The sequence below is a fragment of the Protopterus annectens genome, chromosome 1.part2, assembly GCF_019279795.1.
Source record: "Protopterus annectens isolate FY-2018-M chromosome 1.part2, PAN1.0, whole genome shotgun sequence".
Classification (NCBI taxonomy): Eukaryota; Metazoa; Chordata; order Ceratodontiformes; family Protopteridae; genus Protopterus; species Protopterus annectens.
In genome coordinates, this window is record NC_056727.1 from 1169906214 (window position 1) to 1169925979 (window position 19766).

Genomic DNA, 19766 nt, shown 5'->3' on the forward strand with positions numbered 1-19766 from the left:
AAGTCCCTTAGAGCTACACGCTCCGGGGACCTAAACCTCAGCACAAAAATAAATAGGACATGCTGGAGGGACAGATTCATTTCCCTGAGGCTCCCCTCACTCTGGAATAGAATCCCAATTCATGTTAGACATAGCCCCTCGCTGACCCTCTTCAAGCGAAATTTGGACGCGTGGATGGGAAATCACAAATTCACCCCTGGGATCTCTCCTATGTCCCTGCTAGACAGAGGCACAGTAAACTAATCTTAAAAGAGTACCTTCTGTGACCTACTTTACAGAGGCACAGTAGGCTAATCTAATAGGGAGGCGGAAGCCAAATACACTCTGGCTAGGCTTATAAATGCCCTAGGGCAGTTAGCCTAGTATCTACCTATGAACCTATGAATGTTAGGATTTATGTTGGCTGCCATGTATGAGTGATGTTCTCTAAGTGCTTGCAAACTTTTTGATTGGATAAAAGAATCGAAGATGCAAAGATATTTATAAAAAAAATAAATAAATGGTAATATTTTTACAGTGAAGTAAATAAGGCAGTTGTAAAACACTAGCACAAAAGTATTTCCAAATTAAATGTAGACTGATAAGATAACATGCAGAGTATCTGCATATCTAGTTTTATTAATGACATAAGCACCAAAACATTACTGCCTCTGACTGAATTGTCATTATACCTGATGTTGCCTGCATAAGGAGTTTAAAACTCTGTATTTAACATAAGGCAAAAAAAAAAGTAATTTCCCCCACCATCCCATGGTCATTGTAAAGGTCGAGACAGTTTGTCACAGCAAACTTGTACTTAAGATGTTCTCATTAGGTCTGTCTCAGACCAGGGTCTGTATTATTTCTGCAAAAGGCTTCTCCATCGAATCCCTATTCATCGACACGACTACATCGAACACTGCATTCAGCGAACAGTCAATACATCAAGAGTTTTTCCCTGGGAAAGTAACTAGGTGGCCAGCATCATGAATTAACCCTTACCCCACTGTAGTGGAATCTCAGAACTGATATATATATATATATATATATATAAGTAGGGGGAGTGTCAGGACGTAGATGGTGGCTATATAGTGTCTTTCTCTAGGAAAGAAGTTCATTGTAATGTTCACTGAATGGCACTTTGATGGGCAGTGATCGATGAATAGGGATTTGATGGAGACATCTTTCGCAGAAATAATATGGACCCCTCAGACCAACCTTTTGTCATTCAAAAGCTAACTGTCCAATAGGTGTCAGTCAGTAAAATGACACTCCAGTATTTCTCTGTACCTTCCTGCCACACTGGTGTACCACAAAGTTCTGTCCTTTGTCCCCTCCTTTTTAACTATCTCACCAGCACCCTCCACACATCCACATCCACACAAGTCTCCCTGATATAGTACGCAGACAACTCCACACTCATTTGCACATCTGACATCGTGGCACACCTCCAGAAAATTATTCTGGAAGCTTTAACAACAAGTGAAGCTTAGCTTTGTAACTCACAGCTCATGCTCAACCCTAAAAAAAACAAACTAATACTTTTTTTCCACATATCCCCCTCTAATGAAAAAACAAAATTTAAAGTCCTCTGTCTAGATAATACAGTCATTCAAGTCACTTCTCATAGCAAATTATTAGGGATGATAGTGGATGATCTTAAATTCGACCTGTATATACAAAATTGCATACGAAAAAACTCATCAGAAACTAGGGATGCTTTACAGAGCCAAAAAATTTCTCACTGACGGAAGTAAAGCTACACTTGCCACTACTTATCTCCTCCCCACACTTCTTTATGTTGCTCCCATCCTTACTAACCTTCAGGCATCACAAAAAGTTGCTAAATTTGCAGCAAATACTTCTTTCAGAACCCACCACTGTATAGTACTAAAAAGCCTAAATTGGTTAGAACTACCCCATTAACTAACATAAACACAGCTTCTTACCATTTAAAAATTATCCAGAATCCATCTACTTGTCCAACACTAAGTAACATTCTGCACAACTATGTTTCCTGTCGGTCATTATGATCCAGTGACCAAAACAACTGTCTGTCCACAAACCTGTCAAATCTGCTGGGCATTTTCTGTACTTGTACCATGTTGCTAAGGCCTGGAACTCCTTATCTCTAGCTGTCTGGTCAGTACCCTTCATCCTATCCTTCTAAACCATTCTGAAAGACTCTCTTGCTCAACACCAAGGTAAACAATATCCCTAAATGTGGGCAAATACCTATTCATACCTTAACTCTCCTTACTCTCCGTTCTTCACTCACTTTCTTACTTCTATCAGTTTCTCTCCCACTGGCTACTTTCTTACTTCTATCAGTTTCTCTCCCACTAGCTTTCTGTCTCAATATATCATAAGCCTGCTTTTCTTCTCACTTCGTATTGCAATTCTTGTTTGTATTATATTAACTTACCTTTAATATCTCTATAAACTGGCAAACATTTCTCTTAACTATTTAAATTATTGTTATATATTTGTATCTACTCTTAAGCAATGTGTTCATATTATTTCTAATATGGTATAATTATTTAAATTGGCGTTGTTTTTTATATTATTTTAAGGTCTACAAAGTTATTCTTAAAATACTTTGTAATACTTTGGAGGTTTTCTCCCTGGACCACCGCTGAAAATGGGCTCCTACCCAGTCTGACTTTTTCGGTAATCAGATGTCAGTAAATAAATAAACATCAGCTCCCACAAATCTTTAGGTTACACTTTATCAAGCTCTTAAATGCAAGTTTTTCTCAACTGTCTATCCTTTACTTTATACAAGCTGTTTTTCCTTTCCTTGCATTGGGGCAGTCATCGCCCATCATTAATCAAACATGAAAGCAAAATATGTCATTATTTGTCATATATTGCAGCCCTAAACTTCACCTCAACTCCATTATAATACCCTCATACAGTATTTCATTTATAACTTTGTGTTCTGATTTAAACATAAATACAAAAGAGTAGGCCGCTAAATTCTACTATAGTGTTCTGAGGCTATGTATTCCACTGCCGATATTCTAATATACACACTTGTGTGTGTGTGTGTGTGTGTGTGTGTGTGTGTGTGTGTGTGTGTGTGTGTGTGTGTATATATATATATATATATATATATATATATGTATGTATATATATATATATATATATATATATATGTATGTATGTGTGTGTGTGTGCATCTATGTATATATGTATCTGTATATATGTCTGTGTATATATATATATATATATATATATATATATAAGTGTGTGTGTGTTTTTGTGTATACAACAGTAAAGCCTAGCTGTGGGAGCCTCTTACTCAAATGTCAGTGTTATAGCCCTTAAATAATGCATTTTTGTTCTGATAATTTGTTTTGCTATGTTTGTAAATAATATTAGGTCTCTTCTCTAATCTTGCCCAGTAGGACTAATGTGGTCACTGAAATGAAATAGTGAAATGAATACATACGTATATGTGATGGTACTTAGATGCAGCAGTTTGTCATATGTCTGTAGGCAGATTCAATAGAAACAACATATGTTGATTCATCTAGGAAGAATCCTTCATCATCTTTGGCTTGTTGTCTGTGGGATATGCCCAGTTACTCCCTTTAATCTATCCAGTGGACCCATTCATTCTTACATCAGGGTGGTAGTCCATTGGCCCATTCATTCCTTGGTGGAGGCAATAGGTGGGTGTTTGGGAATGGGACAGTCTGTAGGAGCTGGTAAGGGAAGATGAAGTGAATGGTCAGCTTGCCCATCTTGGGACGAGCATGCTGGTAAGGTCCTCTGCAATGTTGACATCTGCAGAATTGGGTGAGTGATACGCCAAGTGGCAGGGATGTGCACTTCACTTGGCAGGAAGCATCCATATTGTAGCTTTTGTTGTGTTTGTGCAGAAGAGTGCCCTTGATGTGGGGGTATTGTTATAGGCCCTTGGACTGCAGTCAGATGTCAAGAAGTGATTTAAGACAATGGCATTCCTGATACTTACCTGAGTGAAGGCCTTGTTGCAGTAGTCTTTTACCCATATAGGGATAAGTGAGCAGAGTTCTTACCCCAGGGAATAAATGGGTATAGCTACACCAGCCAAACATATGGTCAGCAGGAAGTGGGAAATTAAAAAAACAATCTTCATTAAGATTGCTGTTGCAGTAGTGTTGATTACTGGGACGTCAGCTACAAAAGTCCTAGATATCTGGTGGACTTAAGCATCCAACACCCTTCTCTCTATGCATCACAGATGCTGCCCCATCTGGAGTGTCAGGGCATCTCCAGAATAAAACTGATGTCTGCTCATGCTATAGTAGATATTTCATGCTGTAATTCAGTGTGTGTTTGTGTGCATCTCAGTACTGATGTCAGTAGTCCAGTATGGTGTGGCCTTCTTAGGAGTTCTGTAAAGATAAGTACCTCACTGGGGAATCTCCCAGTCTTTGTTTATTTTTCACTGGTTTACATTAATTTAGAATACATTTTGTGTAGTCTAACGTCAGAAATGTCAGATTATCTTAGGATGGGTCAGTAAAAAGAACAGCATCTCACTTTGCTGTGACATGGACTTAACTTTGATTCAGTGGTGATGTTATAGTAAATGAGTACTTAAGGCAGCTTGGTCCATATACTAATGTTTAAACTGAGACTGTGTTTTGTGGAATATGTATAATTCATATCTGAAACCAGAGCTAGTGTAGCATATCTTATTTTCACAATGAAGAGCACACCGGTCGCACAAAAATTCCCTCCCTACCTACCTACATGTATACATACTCAGTGTTCAGGTGTATGGCTTTAGTATAAATTTTGTTTGTTTCAGAAATTCTTAATAGAGATGGAAACATACTTCTTAACATTTTGTTCTTGTTTTAGGTAATGATGGCACTTTCCAATCACCTTAATGCAGTAGAATCTGAGAAACAGAAGCTGCGGGCACAAGTGAGACGGCTTTGCCAAGAGAACCAGTGGCTGCGTGATGAGTTGGCCAACACTCAACAGAAGCTGCAGCGTAGTGAACAGACTGTGGCTCAGCTGGAGGAAGAGAAAAAACACTTGGAGTTCATGAATCAGCTAAAGAAATATGATGATGATATCTCACCTTCGGTAAGGGCTAATATCTTAATAGTACAAGTGGCATTAATAACTCTTATAAAGTAAACACTTCCAGATTATTAATGTGGAGTTTAAGCAAACACTTCCTGGTAGTTAATGCGGAGACTTCTAGTAAAATGACCATGAAAGACCAAATAATATTTATGGTCAACTCCATTGAGAAAATACTTTTGATAGTTAAATAAAAGTAAAGATAACTGTAGGGCATACAGAACCATCTCCATTGTACAGATGGCTAAAGCCTTGACTGCACCCAAGGTGACCATGGGTAGTTGAGTCACATGTGCTGGAAGAGCCATCAGAGGGTGTTAGAGTGAGCAACTGACAACTACTTATTCATCATGGGCATAGGGCGACAGTTTTTCCCACTGAAACACCAGGTCCTGCTGCAGAACAGGTCTGTAGCATGTAGCTTATTGGCCAGAGATGTGCAATTGGGATGTGCCAAGCTGTAAAAACTGTTAAATTAATTGTGTGTGTAAATATGTACTTGCTGTGTGGAAGGCACAGCAAGCCCTGTCTTCAGCAAATGCACACATTGACCACCTTGGGGAGAGGATGCTTTTTAATGCAAGAATAGATATCCCTGCTGGATGACAGCTGTGCCCACCAGCTGTTGCCATTTTTTTCTTTTTTTTAGTAACTTCAGATGTAGGAGGAAATTGGAGGATGAGTAGGTCATTTTGGGTGGATGGGCTACTTGGACACAGGGTTGGAAGAAGAAAAAGCATTTAAAAAAAGGCATGTATACACTCCCCAACTTCTTGAACTAATCAAATGGTACTTCATATTCCTTTTTGAACAATTGCTTGAATATCTGAAGTAAGAGTAGATGTCCTTCCATATCACTGTTGTAGTTTTCCTTACACTAGGGATCCTCTCCCAAGGGTAGCCCGATGTCTGGCCAGTATACCAAAGCCTTAGGTTGTTATAGGAACATTGTATGTCACACACATGCTCCTTGCTCACAGCATAGGGCATAGAGGTGACATATGGATGTACCTTTCTGAGAACTTCTTTGCCACCAGTCCAAAGTTCATCTTTAGTTGTCTGTCTCAATGCTCCTTAATCTGCTGGTTACCAAGGCTTTTCAGATAATTGCCCCATTGGGATTTTTCTTCATGTCAAGCCTTTTTCCTTGTGCTGTAAGGTTGCATGTCATCCAGAAAGAGAAAATGCCAGTGTGGGAGACAGATTCCTCTTAATGACTGTCATGAATGAGCACTGTTTGTTTTGCTTAAGTGCCTCTCATGACCATATGTCGTACCCTATTTGTCAAATCATTTGTCCCTAAAACTCTTTCTAGTCATCTCTTCTTATTCATCTACCTGGAAAACCAGCATCTTAAGTTGTTAGCAAAGAGTACAATGGCAGAAATGTCCTGGCCCATGGGTCATCCAAATGCTAAGAAGAGGACCAATGATTTCCACTGCTGTACTGCTTCTCCCAGACATCTCTGAGGCTGGTGAACGCCTGGAGGATCATCTATTTTTCTATTGGATTCTTCTGCTATGACGACTCTGGAGGCTGGGATGGATCTGGCTTCTTGCACGTCCTCATAGGCTCTGCAGACATCCATTTCAGATGTTAAGGGGAACCATAGCTGTTAATATCCGAGGGGTGTTCTGCAGATTCTTGTTGGGGAGGAGATTCCCACTACGTTGATTGAGTGTTGGCAGGGGTCCGAACCTCCTAAGATGTTTAGGGTTGATGCCCCTTTAAAGAAGAAGCAGAAAACAATGCACATTTCCCCTGCTCCTAAAGATCCTCAGCGTGAATACCAGGATTTTACACAGGGGTATTTAATATTCTCAAGGCCTTGAAGCCCCCTCAGGGAGTCTGTGTTCCTGACCCCCTCCCCCAGTCCTTTGACCCATTAAAGAGGCCCGGGGAGCAGGACGCTTCCAGTGAGGACTTAGACTTTGATGAAGTGTCTGTGGCGTATTCCTCCCAGATTCCCTCTCTGTTGCATTGTGGTTCTGAGGAAGAGGACTGTATTAGTCCAGACTCTTCTTTTGTGGTGATTTCCTTTGGAGATGCTGTCTTTTGTATGATGAAATTTTTAAGTGGGACTGCACCCTGCTTTCTGATGTTCAGAGGAAGTATTATGAATTACTCCAAACGTAGTCTTCTAAGCCCTCTACTGTTCCTCTTGTTCTTGCTGCTTTGTTGGACACATTATCAGTGGCTTCTCAAGCTACTGATTCCCAGCCCCTGCTGCTAAAAAATCTGATAGGTTTTATAAAGCAAGCAAGTAAAAGCAAAGCAAACTTTATTGTCATTCAATCATGCGGAGTACAGCTGAACGAAATTATATTCCTCCAAGCTCATACATAATAACGTAACAGCACAACACAATTCAGCCACATGTAACATTAAACAGAAGTAACACAACAGTCAAAGAACCAACCGAAGATCAACATTATATAAATAGTCCTTTTTCATCAGTGCAACCACCGCTACCTTTAGTCCCGATCATCCGTAGCAACTTCCACTCCCAACATTCCTCCTTCCGATGCTTTCCGACCACAGTCTATCAAACACTCAACCTGCAGGCCCGACTGGCCTCACTGACCACACCATCACCAGCAACCACCAAGTCTATCCTCTCTGCTGACACCACAGACCACCACCCAGACCATCTCCATCTCCATATTCCATTGCTTCAACCTTCACTGCATTTAAGAAATCCCATTTCAAAAAGAAAACAAACAAAATTCAGTTTCCCACACTCCACATTGTTTGGTCACCGTTGCAGGCCCCAGCTTATGCCGCTCCATGTTATTTTGTTAGAAAAAACAGACGAATAGACACTACACATTTTGACACCGCCAACATTTTCACGGCAATGTCCGCTCACTAGACGGCTATAAGCAGACTCACCCGATAAAAATTTACACGGCAAGACACGAAAACATAAAGTGCATATCGAGAGCCAGAGAGGGTGCTGCCATCTTGGCTAATATAAAATGCCTAATTGTAAATTTCTTTAGACGTGTCCCTCTGCTGACGCTGGTGTTATTTCTATTTCTTCTGATAAGCATTCCAAGCCTTTGTCTTCTGTTAAACTGCTTTCCTTTGACAAGGACAGTATGGCCATGGAAAGATTGTGCAAAATGTTATACACTGCTGCTACCCTGACCTTTTGAGTTGTGAATTACCAGACCCATATGAACAAGTATGTTTTAGCCCTTCTCTTTCAGGCCTTTCAAGTTATTTCAGATCTTGCAGCATCTGAGGGGAAGGTTTCAGCCCTCTGTTTGTTGGGGCTGTCTTCTCAAGTGGCTCGTCATTCCATTAAATGTAGTTGTGATACAACTTGATGCCTCTTCTAAAGCTGCTGCCTTTGGTTTTCTGTTAAGTCATTATTCCTGGCTTTGCCTTCAGCCTTTTCGTGATGATATTAAGGCCAAATTGATGGATGCTTCTCTTGACAGTAAAACTGTTTGGTTCTGCAGCTGCTGAGCTTTTTAAGTCTTTTAAGGAGAAGGGTAAGGCTATGCAGGAATTGAAACATATTTTTGTCTCCCCATTCCCAAATTTCAGAGGAATTATCCCACTGAGTCTCCCTTTGTATGTAGACTGTCTTACCCTCCTCCCAAAGGTAAAAAGGGTTCTAGAAGGGCTCCTTCTGCTAAATCTACTCAGATTCCTACAGCTCGGAAGCCTCCTTTTCCATACAAACCAGGTTCTGTCTGACCATCTTCTTCTCTCCCTCCTAAGCCAGGTTCCTCCATCTCTTCATCTTTCCCTCTCTTTTCACAAATGATTAAGGATCATTCAAGATTCTTGGGTTCTATCCATCATTCATCAGGGGTATTACATGGTATGGAAATCCCTTCCTCCTTTTTTGTCCATTCCTCAACCCTTTCCGGAAAAGCTGCCCTTTTTTCCAACTTTCCTTCAGAACCTTTTGTCTCAATGCACCCGTCCAAGCAGTTTCTGCTTCCCAAAAGGAGAAGGTTTTATTCCAGAATGTTTCTGGTTCCCAGTAAAGAAGGCACCTGGAAACCTATTCTGGATCTTTCCCAGCTCAACACCATTTAAAGGTTCCATCCTATCAGATGCTGTCCCTTCAAACCTTGTTTCCTCTTCTTCAACCTCAGGCCTTTATAATCTCTCTCGATCTCAAGGATGCCTATCTCTATATTCCTATTCATCCCCATTTCAGGAACATTTTACGTTTCTCTGTTTCTTCCTTGCATTTTCAGTTCTCTGCTTTGCCCTTTGGCCTCTCTACTTCCCCAAGGATCTTCATCAAATTTCTTGCTCCAGTGATTGCTTTTTTGCAGGATGAGGGGAATGCAGATTTTTTTTTATCTGGACGGCCTGCTCATTCAGGCTTCCTCTACAGAGACTTTACTTCAGCACCTTCCCTATGCTGTTTGCCACTTGCAGAGCCTTGGGTTTACAGTAAATTTCCAAAAATCCTTCGACTCGTTCTTGAGATCATGTTTTTCTTGGGTGCAGGCTCCAGACCATTCCTATGCTGGCATCCCTGCCACCTCCCTTGGCTTTAACTCTTACCATATTTTTTCAGTCCCTTCTTCCTCCAGTCTCACTTACAGCTAGGGAGTTTCCTAGGGCTTTGAGGTATGTGACTTCCACCATCCCTATGCTTCCTCTAGCCAGGCTTCATATGAGAAAGCTACAGTGGTTTCTGAAGTCTCATCCTTTGGACTTTACAGTTCCACTTCTTCCATGCCTCAAGCTAGAGCTTCAGTGACAGATTCATCAACTGCCTGTAAACCCAGGGCTTCCTTTTCAGACTCCAGTCTCCTCTCAGGAACTGTTTTCGGATGCCTCAGACATAGGATTGGGAGCTTCTTCGTCCATCTAAGGGTTCAGGGCCTTTGGTCTCTTCATCAGAAGGACCATATCAACATCAAAGAAATGAGGGCTCTTCTTCTGGCTCTTTAGGCCTTCCATTCTCTGTTACTTCTTGGACCCCTCAAAATCTTTACAGCTGGTACCACAGTGATGTGGTACATCCACAAGCAAGGGGGGGCACATGGTCTTAGCGCATGTGCAGACTAGCTCTTCAGGTTTGGGATTTGGCTGTCCAGTATCAGGTGACTCTTCAGGCTGTTTATATTCCTTCAAACCCGACCATAACAGACTCATAAATGGATGATTCACAGAGATAAGTTTCAGGACATTTTTCACGTGTGGGGCACTCCTCAGGTAGATCTTTTTGCCTCCGCTGTGAACAAATAACATCCTCTCTTTTGCACCCATGCCCTTTGACTTGGAAGGTGAACCCCCTCTCTTCTTCTTGGAAGGGGATGTTTCTTTATGCCTTCACCACTCTTCCTGTCATACTGAAGGTCCTTCCTGTTCAAGATAGAAAAAGACCCTCCCAAAATCTTATTGGGGACTCCTTTTGGCACAGACAGCATTGGTTCCCTCTTCTTCTGCATTTAGCCAAGGGCAATCATCACAAGTTACGTCACAGGGTGGGCCTACTCACACAAAACAAGGGGTCTCTTATCCATTCCCACTTGTCCACCCTTCAACTGACACTGTGGGTGATGGGGTTTGATCCCTTTTAGGTCCGTTTTTCTGAGGATGTGCTTTGGGTTCTGCAGGAGGCCAGGAAATCCACTACCAGGAAATCTTATTTGTCCAAATGGAAGAGATTTTCTGTTTGAAGTCTTGCTCATAAGCTTGATCCACTTTATTGGAAGTTCCTTTAGTTCTTTCCTATTTGTGTGAATTGTGCAATGCTGGGTTGGTATACTGTTCAGTTAAAGCCAGCCTTTCAGCTATATCTGCTTGTCTGTCTTGACTCCTCCTTTGGCTTCTAGATTTGAGGTCAAACAATTTATTAAAGGCTTTCTTCATATTAGGCCTCCCGGGAAGCTTATTCCTCCTTCCTGGGATCTTAATTTTGTTCTTGAAAAATTGACTCTGGGTCCTTTTGAGACCTGCAGCTTTAGCTTCCTCGCAGCATTGTACTTAGAAGATTGCTCTTCTTTTGGCCCTTACTTCAGCTATAAGGGTGTCAGAGCTTCAGACCCTTATGGCTGTATCTCCTTTTTTAGTTTTTCATAGGGACAGGGGGTTTCTTCATACTAATCTTTCTCTTATGCCCAAGGTGATTAATGAGTTGTCTCTTATTCAATCTATTCATTTCTCCACTTTTTTCCCTTCTGCTCAGTCTCCTAGTGAGAAGGTTCTTCACACTTTGGATTTGCATAGACAGCACAGATATTATTTAGATAAGACTAAAGCCATTCGTAAATCTGAGCAACTTTTTGTTTCCTTTCATCCTAGGTCTCTAAGTTTGGCTGTTTCTAAGCAAACTGGTTTCTTCCTGGATCTCTAAGGCCATTTCCTTTTGTTACTTTTTCATGGGAAAAGCCTTTTTACTTCTGTTAAGGCTCATTCTTCCAGGGCTGTGACTTCTATGCATACATTTATCAAGCATTGTAAGTTGAATGTGGTTTCCAGGGCTAGAGCCAGATTTTCCAGCATTATCATGCATGGCTTTATTGAGGAGTCTGCTGGACCTTTCTCCTCCCAAGTTTCCTCTTGAGCTTTTGTATTATTCCTGGTGTAAGTAATACTGCAGCAGTGATATGAAAACATAGTACAGCTGTGTAAAATCTTACTATAACTGTAGATGTCCTTCCCTTCACTGTTGCAGTATTCACTACCACCCTCCTCCCTCTTTTTTCTTTTTTTCGTTCTGGATGCACATGTTCCTCTTTTACTCCTTGGACTGTTGTTCCCCGTGGGGCTTTTCAGGTCTGAGGAAGTCACATCCATACGTCACCTTTATTCCCTATGCTATGAGTGGAGAACATATGTGTGACGTACAACATCCCTGTAACAACCTAAGGATTTGATATATTGGCTGGACGTTGCCCTTGGCGGAGGATCCCAAGTGTAAAGAATACTGCAACATTGAAGGGAAGCACCTCTTCTGTTATGGCAAGATTTTACGCAACTGTGCTTTCTCTACTTCTAGATACTAAAGACTTTATAGTAGCTAAAAGGGTGACAGTTTAACTTTGCATTTATAATTTTTATTCATGAGATATCGTGGAAATGCTTTCTGTTTTGCATTTGGAGAGACAAAAAAAATCAACCCATTGTATTCGCAGTTAGACAGATGTTCTGTTATTCAACACACCATCATCTGGAATGTCCTTCTTCTGGATGAGTGGGGGGAGATACAACCTTCAGTGAACACACTTGTGAGCTTGAATTTGAGATGACTTGAACTGACTTTTTTTTTCTTTTTGGCTTCTCACAGCTGAGCTTCAACTGTTCCCTGGAACTTTCCTCATCCACATGTCTACCAAACCCTACCTTAGCTTCCTTCAGGCTAATCCCTACTCATGTCCAGAACTAATGATGTAATCTGGGATCCTGGCCTATTTAAATGAATCGGTGGAAAGGAATATGTTTGGAACCATAAATTCCAGCATAAATGGAAAGTATTTTGGAGGTTCCCTATTGAAAAACTCAACATGCTGAGTGCCGACAAGCCAAAAAAAAAAAGACTGAAAACACAGGAGAAGAGTGAATTTTGAAAAATTGCTCTTATCCTTAAAACTTTTTGCAGGGGGGGCCAAGCCCCCCCCCCCCAACCTCTATATACCAACTTTGAGAACACCATACCTCAAAGAAAAGGGAATATTCTGAGAAATGGCATCTCGGGCTTATTGTATATAATATGATATTTTGGTCATTTAGTCTCTGTGTTCCAGAACTTGCTCCAGTGGGTCCCGACATTTCAAATGGTTACCATTTAGGATGCCATCTTGGCATTATAGATGAGCTGTTCTTCTGGAGTTGGTTTACTGTTTGATTTCCTTTTTTGCTGACATCATCATTAAGCTTAGTGCAGCAATCACTGCGCCTTAACATTTTTGGTTCTAAGCTCCACCTTCAAAAAAATAAAACTTAATCAGATGGCAGAGTAGTTCGGGTCTTCACCTCCCATGTACAAGGTTTGATCACCTCCCATGCACAAGTTACAGGGTTCAATCCTGACCTCCGGCCAATGCCTTTTTGGAGTTTTATGTTCTCCCTTTGTCTCTGCAGGGTTCCTCCCATGTCCAAAAAACCTAACACACTAGTAATAGGTGACTCTTATGGTCAGGCACACTGACGTCCCACTCACTAGGCTGGACAAGCAGAAGGTTACTGTTAGCTGCCTGTCGGGAGCCAAAATTTGCCACATAACACAAGCACTCAGGTCACTGGTCACTCCAGAACAAGTACAAGTATGACTCTGTCATTGTTCGTGTTGGTGTGAATGACCTGAGACATACCTCCCTGGACTACATGAAAAGAGATATGGAAGAGCTCTTTGATCATGTAGCCCAGGCTGGTATGACCCTGACCCTGAGTAGCATCCTGCCCTCACCAAGAATGATACCTCAGTATAAAGAAAAAATGATCAATTTCAACAATGGGTAAGCTTCTGGTGTCATTCAAAGGGGATTCAGTGTCTGTCAGCCTGGGACGACATGCTCGACAAGCCTTGTTGCTTCGCAAGAGACTGCTTGCACCTGTCACCCCTAGGCTTTCGAATACTGGCCAAGGCTCTTGCTGCCCCCACAGTGCCTTTTTTAGGCAAGGCTCAAAAGTCAAACCCACCTCCGTAAACAGCACAACTAACAAAAAACCGAGGGTTATGCTACTCGGTGCCTGGAGTTTAAATCTCAAAATGCAAGCGCTCGAAGCACTCCTCAGTATGGAGAATGTCATCTGTGCAGTAACTGAAACCTGGTTCAAGGCTCCAGAGAGCACCCCAGTACTACTGGGCTGCAACTCATACCACACGTTTCAGCCACAGAACACGGACTGAAACACGAAAGGAGGGGGTGTATCCATATACATCAAGGATACCTACACCTCCAGGTTAGTGGCGCAGCATGATACCTCTGAGATCATCCATGTGCAACTAACATTGGGCAAATCTGCAATGCAAATTGTGGCCTACTACAGATCACCCTCCATGATCACCACTCCACCTTTCTGGAGACACTGGAAAACATGAAGGTCCTACAGAACACCCTGATATTGGGTGATTTCAGTTACCCTACCATTCACTGGGAAAACTACTCGAGTACAAACTCCCAGGCCCAGTGCTTCCTGGAATTCATCAACTCAAACGCCCTGGATCAGCTGGTAAATTCCCCTACCAGAGGTGAAAACATATTGGACCTGGTCATCACCAACATGGGCGACAGGTGTTCCACACCAGAGGTCAACCCGTCACTGGTTAGATCAGACCGTAAACTAATCACTCTGTATGTCCACACCCCACCACCACCCCCAACTAAGGAAACCACAGTAAAAAACTTTTCTAAAGCAAACTTCACCTTACTTAAGACAGAGGTGGTAAGTTTCACACCTTACTTAAGACAGAGGTGGTAAGTTTCGCAGCCCCCATGCTAAAGGATAATACTGCCCAAGATGCAGAAACCTTTACAAATGCACTCTATGAGCACCTGCAAGGATGCATGGATCGTGCCATCCCTAGCAAAACCAAGACTCACTCCTCTAAGATAAGGAAACCAGTTTGGTGGACCCCTGCCATAAACAGGCTATACAATAGAAGGAGAAAACTAGTTCAGAAAAAAAGCAAATCCCAAGAAGGAAAGACATCCCTGATCAGTATCAGTAAGAAACTAGGGTCCCTCATGAAATCATCCAAGGCTAACTTCGAAAGAAAAATAGCCAAGGATTCAAAAGATAACCACAAAGCCTTCTTTAGCTGTGTTAAGTATCTAAGTGGCAGCTCGCAGATATGCACTGAACTAGTGCAAAATAGCACAAAATATACTGAACCTACTGATATTGCCAACATCCTGGCAGATAGATTCAGTGCAAACTTCATCCCCCTCCCTCTCACCCCCCAAAAGGGCCCACAACTATACCAGAAAAGTGTAGTGTCCCAAAAATCACAGACGCACAGGTGAAAAACAGCCCTTTTAAAAGCCAAAAACACAGCGTCAGTGGGACCAGATGGTGTCCCAGGCTGCGTCTTGCACGAACTACAGAACAAACTAACCCCCCACCTAAACACACTGTTCAACCTCAGCCTCTCCACAGGCTACGTGCCCATAGAATGGTGCACAGAAACGTTTTTTCCTCTCCACAAAGGAGGGGCCGCAACTGACCCTGGTAACTATCGCCCCATAAGCCTGACTAGCCTTGTCTGCAAGACTATGGAACACATCATCATGGAACTCATTAACAAAGACATTGGGAACCTCCAAACACTTGACCTGACCCAGTTCAGCTTTAAGGGCAGATCATGCCTACTAAACCTGGTTGACTTCTTCAAGACAGTCACCAAGGCCATAGACGAGGGAAAGGTGTTTCACACAGCTTACCTTGACCTCGCCAAGCCTTTCAACACCATTCCCTACTCAGGTATTACAGAAAAACTCACCACCCTGAACATAAACCCCTACGTCACGAGATGGGTTGCCAACTGGCTTACAGATAGAACTCACACAGTAAGAATAGTGGGCTCCAGGTCCGACTCTAAACCAGTCACAAGTGGTGTCCCGCAAGGCTCAGTCCTGGAACCCCTACTGTTCGGCATATACTTCTCAGAAGTACAGGCAAACACAGTAGGACTATGGATTACCATGTTCGCCGATAACTGCAAACTGGAAACCGCAATTGACTCTCCGGCTGATATGGACATCCTCCAAAAGGGCCTTACTGAGACGGACACCTGGTATCAAAGTCATGGCCTCGAGCTAAATGCCAAAAAATGCATATTCACCCCGTTTGGGAAAAACAAAACACCCACAAATTACCACATACAGAAGAGGTAATAAGAGATCTGGGGACCCAGGTAGATAGCAATCTCTCCTTTGACAATCATATTGCCAAAGTAGTTGGGAAATCCTATGTGGCCCATCTAATTACTAAAGGGTTCGCATCTAGAAATAGAGGTTACAGTGCTCCTCTACTTGTTACTCATTAGACCCATCATAAAGTACAATGCCCCATTTGGGGTGTACCTCACAAGACACTTCCAACAGCTGGAAAGACCACAAAAGTACCTCACCAAGAGAATTGCTGGCCTCAAACATATGTCCTATGCAGCCCGACTGAAAAACTCCGGCTGTACTCAGTGGCATATTGCTTACTTAGAGGTGATCTCTGCCTGACTTACAAAGCCATGTCCAACTCAGAATTGATGGACATGCTCCACCTAAAGAAATCCAAGTCACTTCGAGCCACGCGCTCTAGTGAGCTAAACCTCACCACAACAATAAATAGTACATGCTGGAGGGATAGATTCTTGTCACACAGACTCCCCATGCTTTGGAACAAAATTCCAAAGTACATTAGGCAGAGCACCTCACTAACACTCTTCAAGAGAAACCTTGATGAGTGGATGGGTAACAGAAAATACACCCCTGGGATCACTTCATTGGCTCTGCTTGACAAAGGATCAGTTAATTAATCAGTGGGATGGTGAAAGCCGACACACTCTGGCTAGGCTTATAAATGCCCTTGGGCAGATAGCCTAGTACCTACCTATGCTTCCATCTCGAACTCAGCAATGAATGGAGCTGTGGGCAGCAGGTGCCCTATAGTGGAAAGATTTGTATAGACCAACCGCTTTGGGCATCTACTTTGGCACGTAGTATCCTCAAGATAGGAGAACACAGATCAGACTGTGCACTGTTGTAGAATTAGCCACTCAACGGTGTAAAATATGGTTTTAGGTGATTCGGTCATGTTGACTAATGTCACCAAAATGGGCATGGCTATTTGGTGGTGATTGATAAGTGGGTAGAGTACCTGGCCTTCTCCAACCTACACCAGGGACCCATGCTAATAGTGGAGGGATGTACATCCTCCTATTGGCCAGTGTGTACCCACCATAAAGCCCAGTAGCCCTGGGTCAGTAAGCCGCTGGCCAGTTGTCCAGCTTGGATTACCTGAGATAGCTCTGTTGAGTGAAAGCTGGACATAAAACCAATCAACCTGCCAAACGTGAACTAAGAATTGCTACACTCATTGTCTGTTCACTGATGGGATGCAGCTTGGAAGTGGATGACATGATGGTACGGAGAAAGCTGGACATCCTATGTTTCCAAGAGACAAGATGGAAGGGCAGTGCAGCAAAGACACTTGGCTTGGGATCCAGAATACTACTACTACTCAGGAGGAGGACAGGCTAAAAATGGTGTCTGAATTGTAGTGAGAGAAAGGCTTTAGAAGGCAGTGAGGTATATCATCAGAATTAGTGACAGACTCTTGGCAATCAAATTCTAGCTTAATGATAAGCTGAGATTATGAATACTGCTCTATGCCCCATAGTGAGGAAAAGAGTACAGCAGTTGCAGGACCTACCAGATAAAGCAGGACAACATGAAGTGGTGTTGATAATGGGTAACATGAATGGACATATGAGGATATGAGGACTGCTTGGGTCCATATGGGTGAGGCAACAGGAATAGAGAAGGAGGCCATTCTAGACTTCTGTTTGGCAATGGCTTGGTAGTAGTCAACACATGGTTCTGAAAGCGAGAGAGTCACAAGCTCACATACAAGAATGGCCAACATGCAACTCCGGTAGACTTCCTGCTATTAAGGAATGGGCACTGGAGTAGAATCAGTGATTGCAAAGTCAGCCCAGAGCATAAACCACTGGTTGTCACAATCGGCTGCAAGCAATGGTCAGAGAAGGTTCTAAGATCAACAGAGACCAGGCTGAAGACCTGGAAGTTGCTTGGAGAGGAAGCACAACAGTTCAAAGAATTACTCAGGGCTCTAGCACCGCAAGAAGAGGAGGAAATAGATGGAGATGACAAAGAATGGCAGCACCTCAAAACAGCATGTGTGAGGACTACAGAACAGATGTTTGGCCGAGCCAGGTATGGAAATAAGCTACATAAAGAAAGCTGGTGGTGGAATGCAAAAGTCCAGAAGGTTATCAAAAGAAAGGAGTGCAGGAAAATGTGGGAGATAGAAAATACGGTGCAGGCTAGGATGGAATACTAGTTGGCTAACAAAGAAACTAAAAAAGGAGTTGCAGTAGCAAAGAACAGGGGATCTGAAGCACTGTACCAGCTTATGAAAAGTGAATCAGTAAGTAGCACAAATAAATTATATCAGGTTGCAAGACAAAGAAAGTAAAGAAGATAGTCAGACACCCTTCATAAGGGATGCCCAGAAAAACCTGCTCACTAGTCCATGGGACATCAAAGGCAGAGTGAGAGAGTACCTCTAGCAGCTTCTGAATGAAGAAAACCCCACAGAAGCTGTACTGCCCCTGACACTGCCTACAACGAGGGAAGAAGAGGAGCCCACCCTGAAGAAGTGAGAACAGCACTAAGGAAAATGAAGTCAGGGAAAGCAACAGGCTCAGATGAGATCACAACAGATATGATAAAGATGCTGGCTGAGATGGGGGAGAAAGGACTCCTGAGAGTACTCATAGCATTGTGGAAAGAAAGGTGTATCCCAGATGACTGGAGAATAAGCATACTCATGCCAGTCTATGAGAACAAAGGGGACATCCACAACTGTGGGAAGTACAGAGGTAACAAATGTCTGTCACACTGCATGAAAGTTCTGGAGAGGGTGATTGATAAAAGGGTACACAGACCAACTGGACATTCCTAGACTTGGAGAAAGCTTATGACAGGGTCTCAAGAAAGCTCATTTGGCTAATACTGCGGTGATTCATAGTCCGAGAAACACTGGTAAAATTAGTGCAAGCTATGTACAAGGACCCAGTGTCTCAAGTAAGAGCAGTGTTCGGTCTCACAGAAGGGTTCCCAGTGGGGGTGGGTGTGCATCAAGGTTCAGCTCTGCGCCCACTGCTGTTTATACTGGTGATGGACTACATTAGCAGACAGGTCAGAAGGTACAGATAAACAAAGTTGCTGTATGCAGGTGATGGGGCATTAGCAGGCAGACTCTGAGCAAGAACTTTAGCAAAGGATAGGGGAATGGAATGCAAAACTCAAGGCACATGGGATGAAATTAAGTACAGATGAGACAGAGGTAATGGCAGCAAATTGGGGAAATCAGAAGAAGCTGAGAAATGAGATAGAAGAAAAGATAGTGGAACAAGTTAACAGCTTCAAGCATCAGGGAGGGGTGGTTGAGGAGAAGGGAAGTCTGAATGAAGAGGTCATAGCAAGAATCAGAGGAGCTGCAGCCAACTGGCATAGAGTGTCAGGTGTAGTATATGACAGAAGAATGTCAAAGAAACTGAAAAGCAAGGTGTACAAAACAGTAGTGCGGCCAGTACTACTGTATGGTACAGAAACCTGCGCAGTAAAGGCAGGGCAGATGAAGAAGCTAGGGGTGATGGAAATGAAGTGCCTGAGAAGGGTGGTAGGATGCACACTTTGGGAAAGAAGAAGAAATGAGGACATCCGAGCAGAAGCCAAAGTAGCTTGGATTGCAGAAAAGATCAAAGAGAACAGATTACAGTGGTTCAGGCACCTGTGCAGAAAATCAGAAGACATTCTGGTGAAGAAGATTTAGAACAGACAGGAAGAAGGTAAGAGGAAACAAGTCCATCCAGCAAAGGGGTGGATGGACTGTGTGAGAAAAGATCTGCGACAGTCAGGCATGACTGTCTAAGAAGGCAGGAGTGTGGCATTGAATTGAGAGAGATGGTGACAGTTAACACAACACCTTGACCCCATGTAGAAAAATGGGAAGGGGGGGTTGTTGTTGAT

General features: G+C 42.8%; 1 protein-coding gene across 8 annotated transcripts in view; it reads left to right on the forward strand.

The window, feature by feature from the left end:
* LOC122792271 (kinesin light chain 1-like) overlaps nt 1-19766 on the forward strand; it is a 1642552-nt gene that overhangs the window by 504240 nt on the left and 1118546 nt on the right. For all 8 annotated transcript variants that reach the window (XM_044060030.1, XM_044060031.1, XM_044060032.1 and 5 more), the window contains one exon: nt 4837-5067. In XM_044060030.1, coding sequence (XP_043915965.1) covers nt 4837-5067 — 231 coding nt within the window. The remainder of the gene's footprint in view (nt 1-4836; nt 5068-19766) is intronic.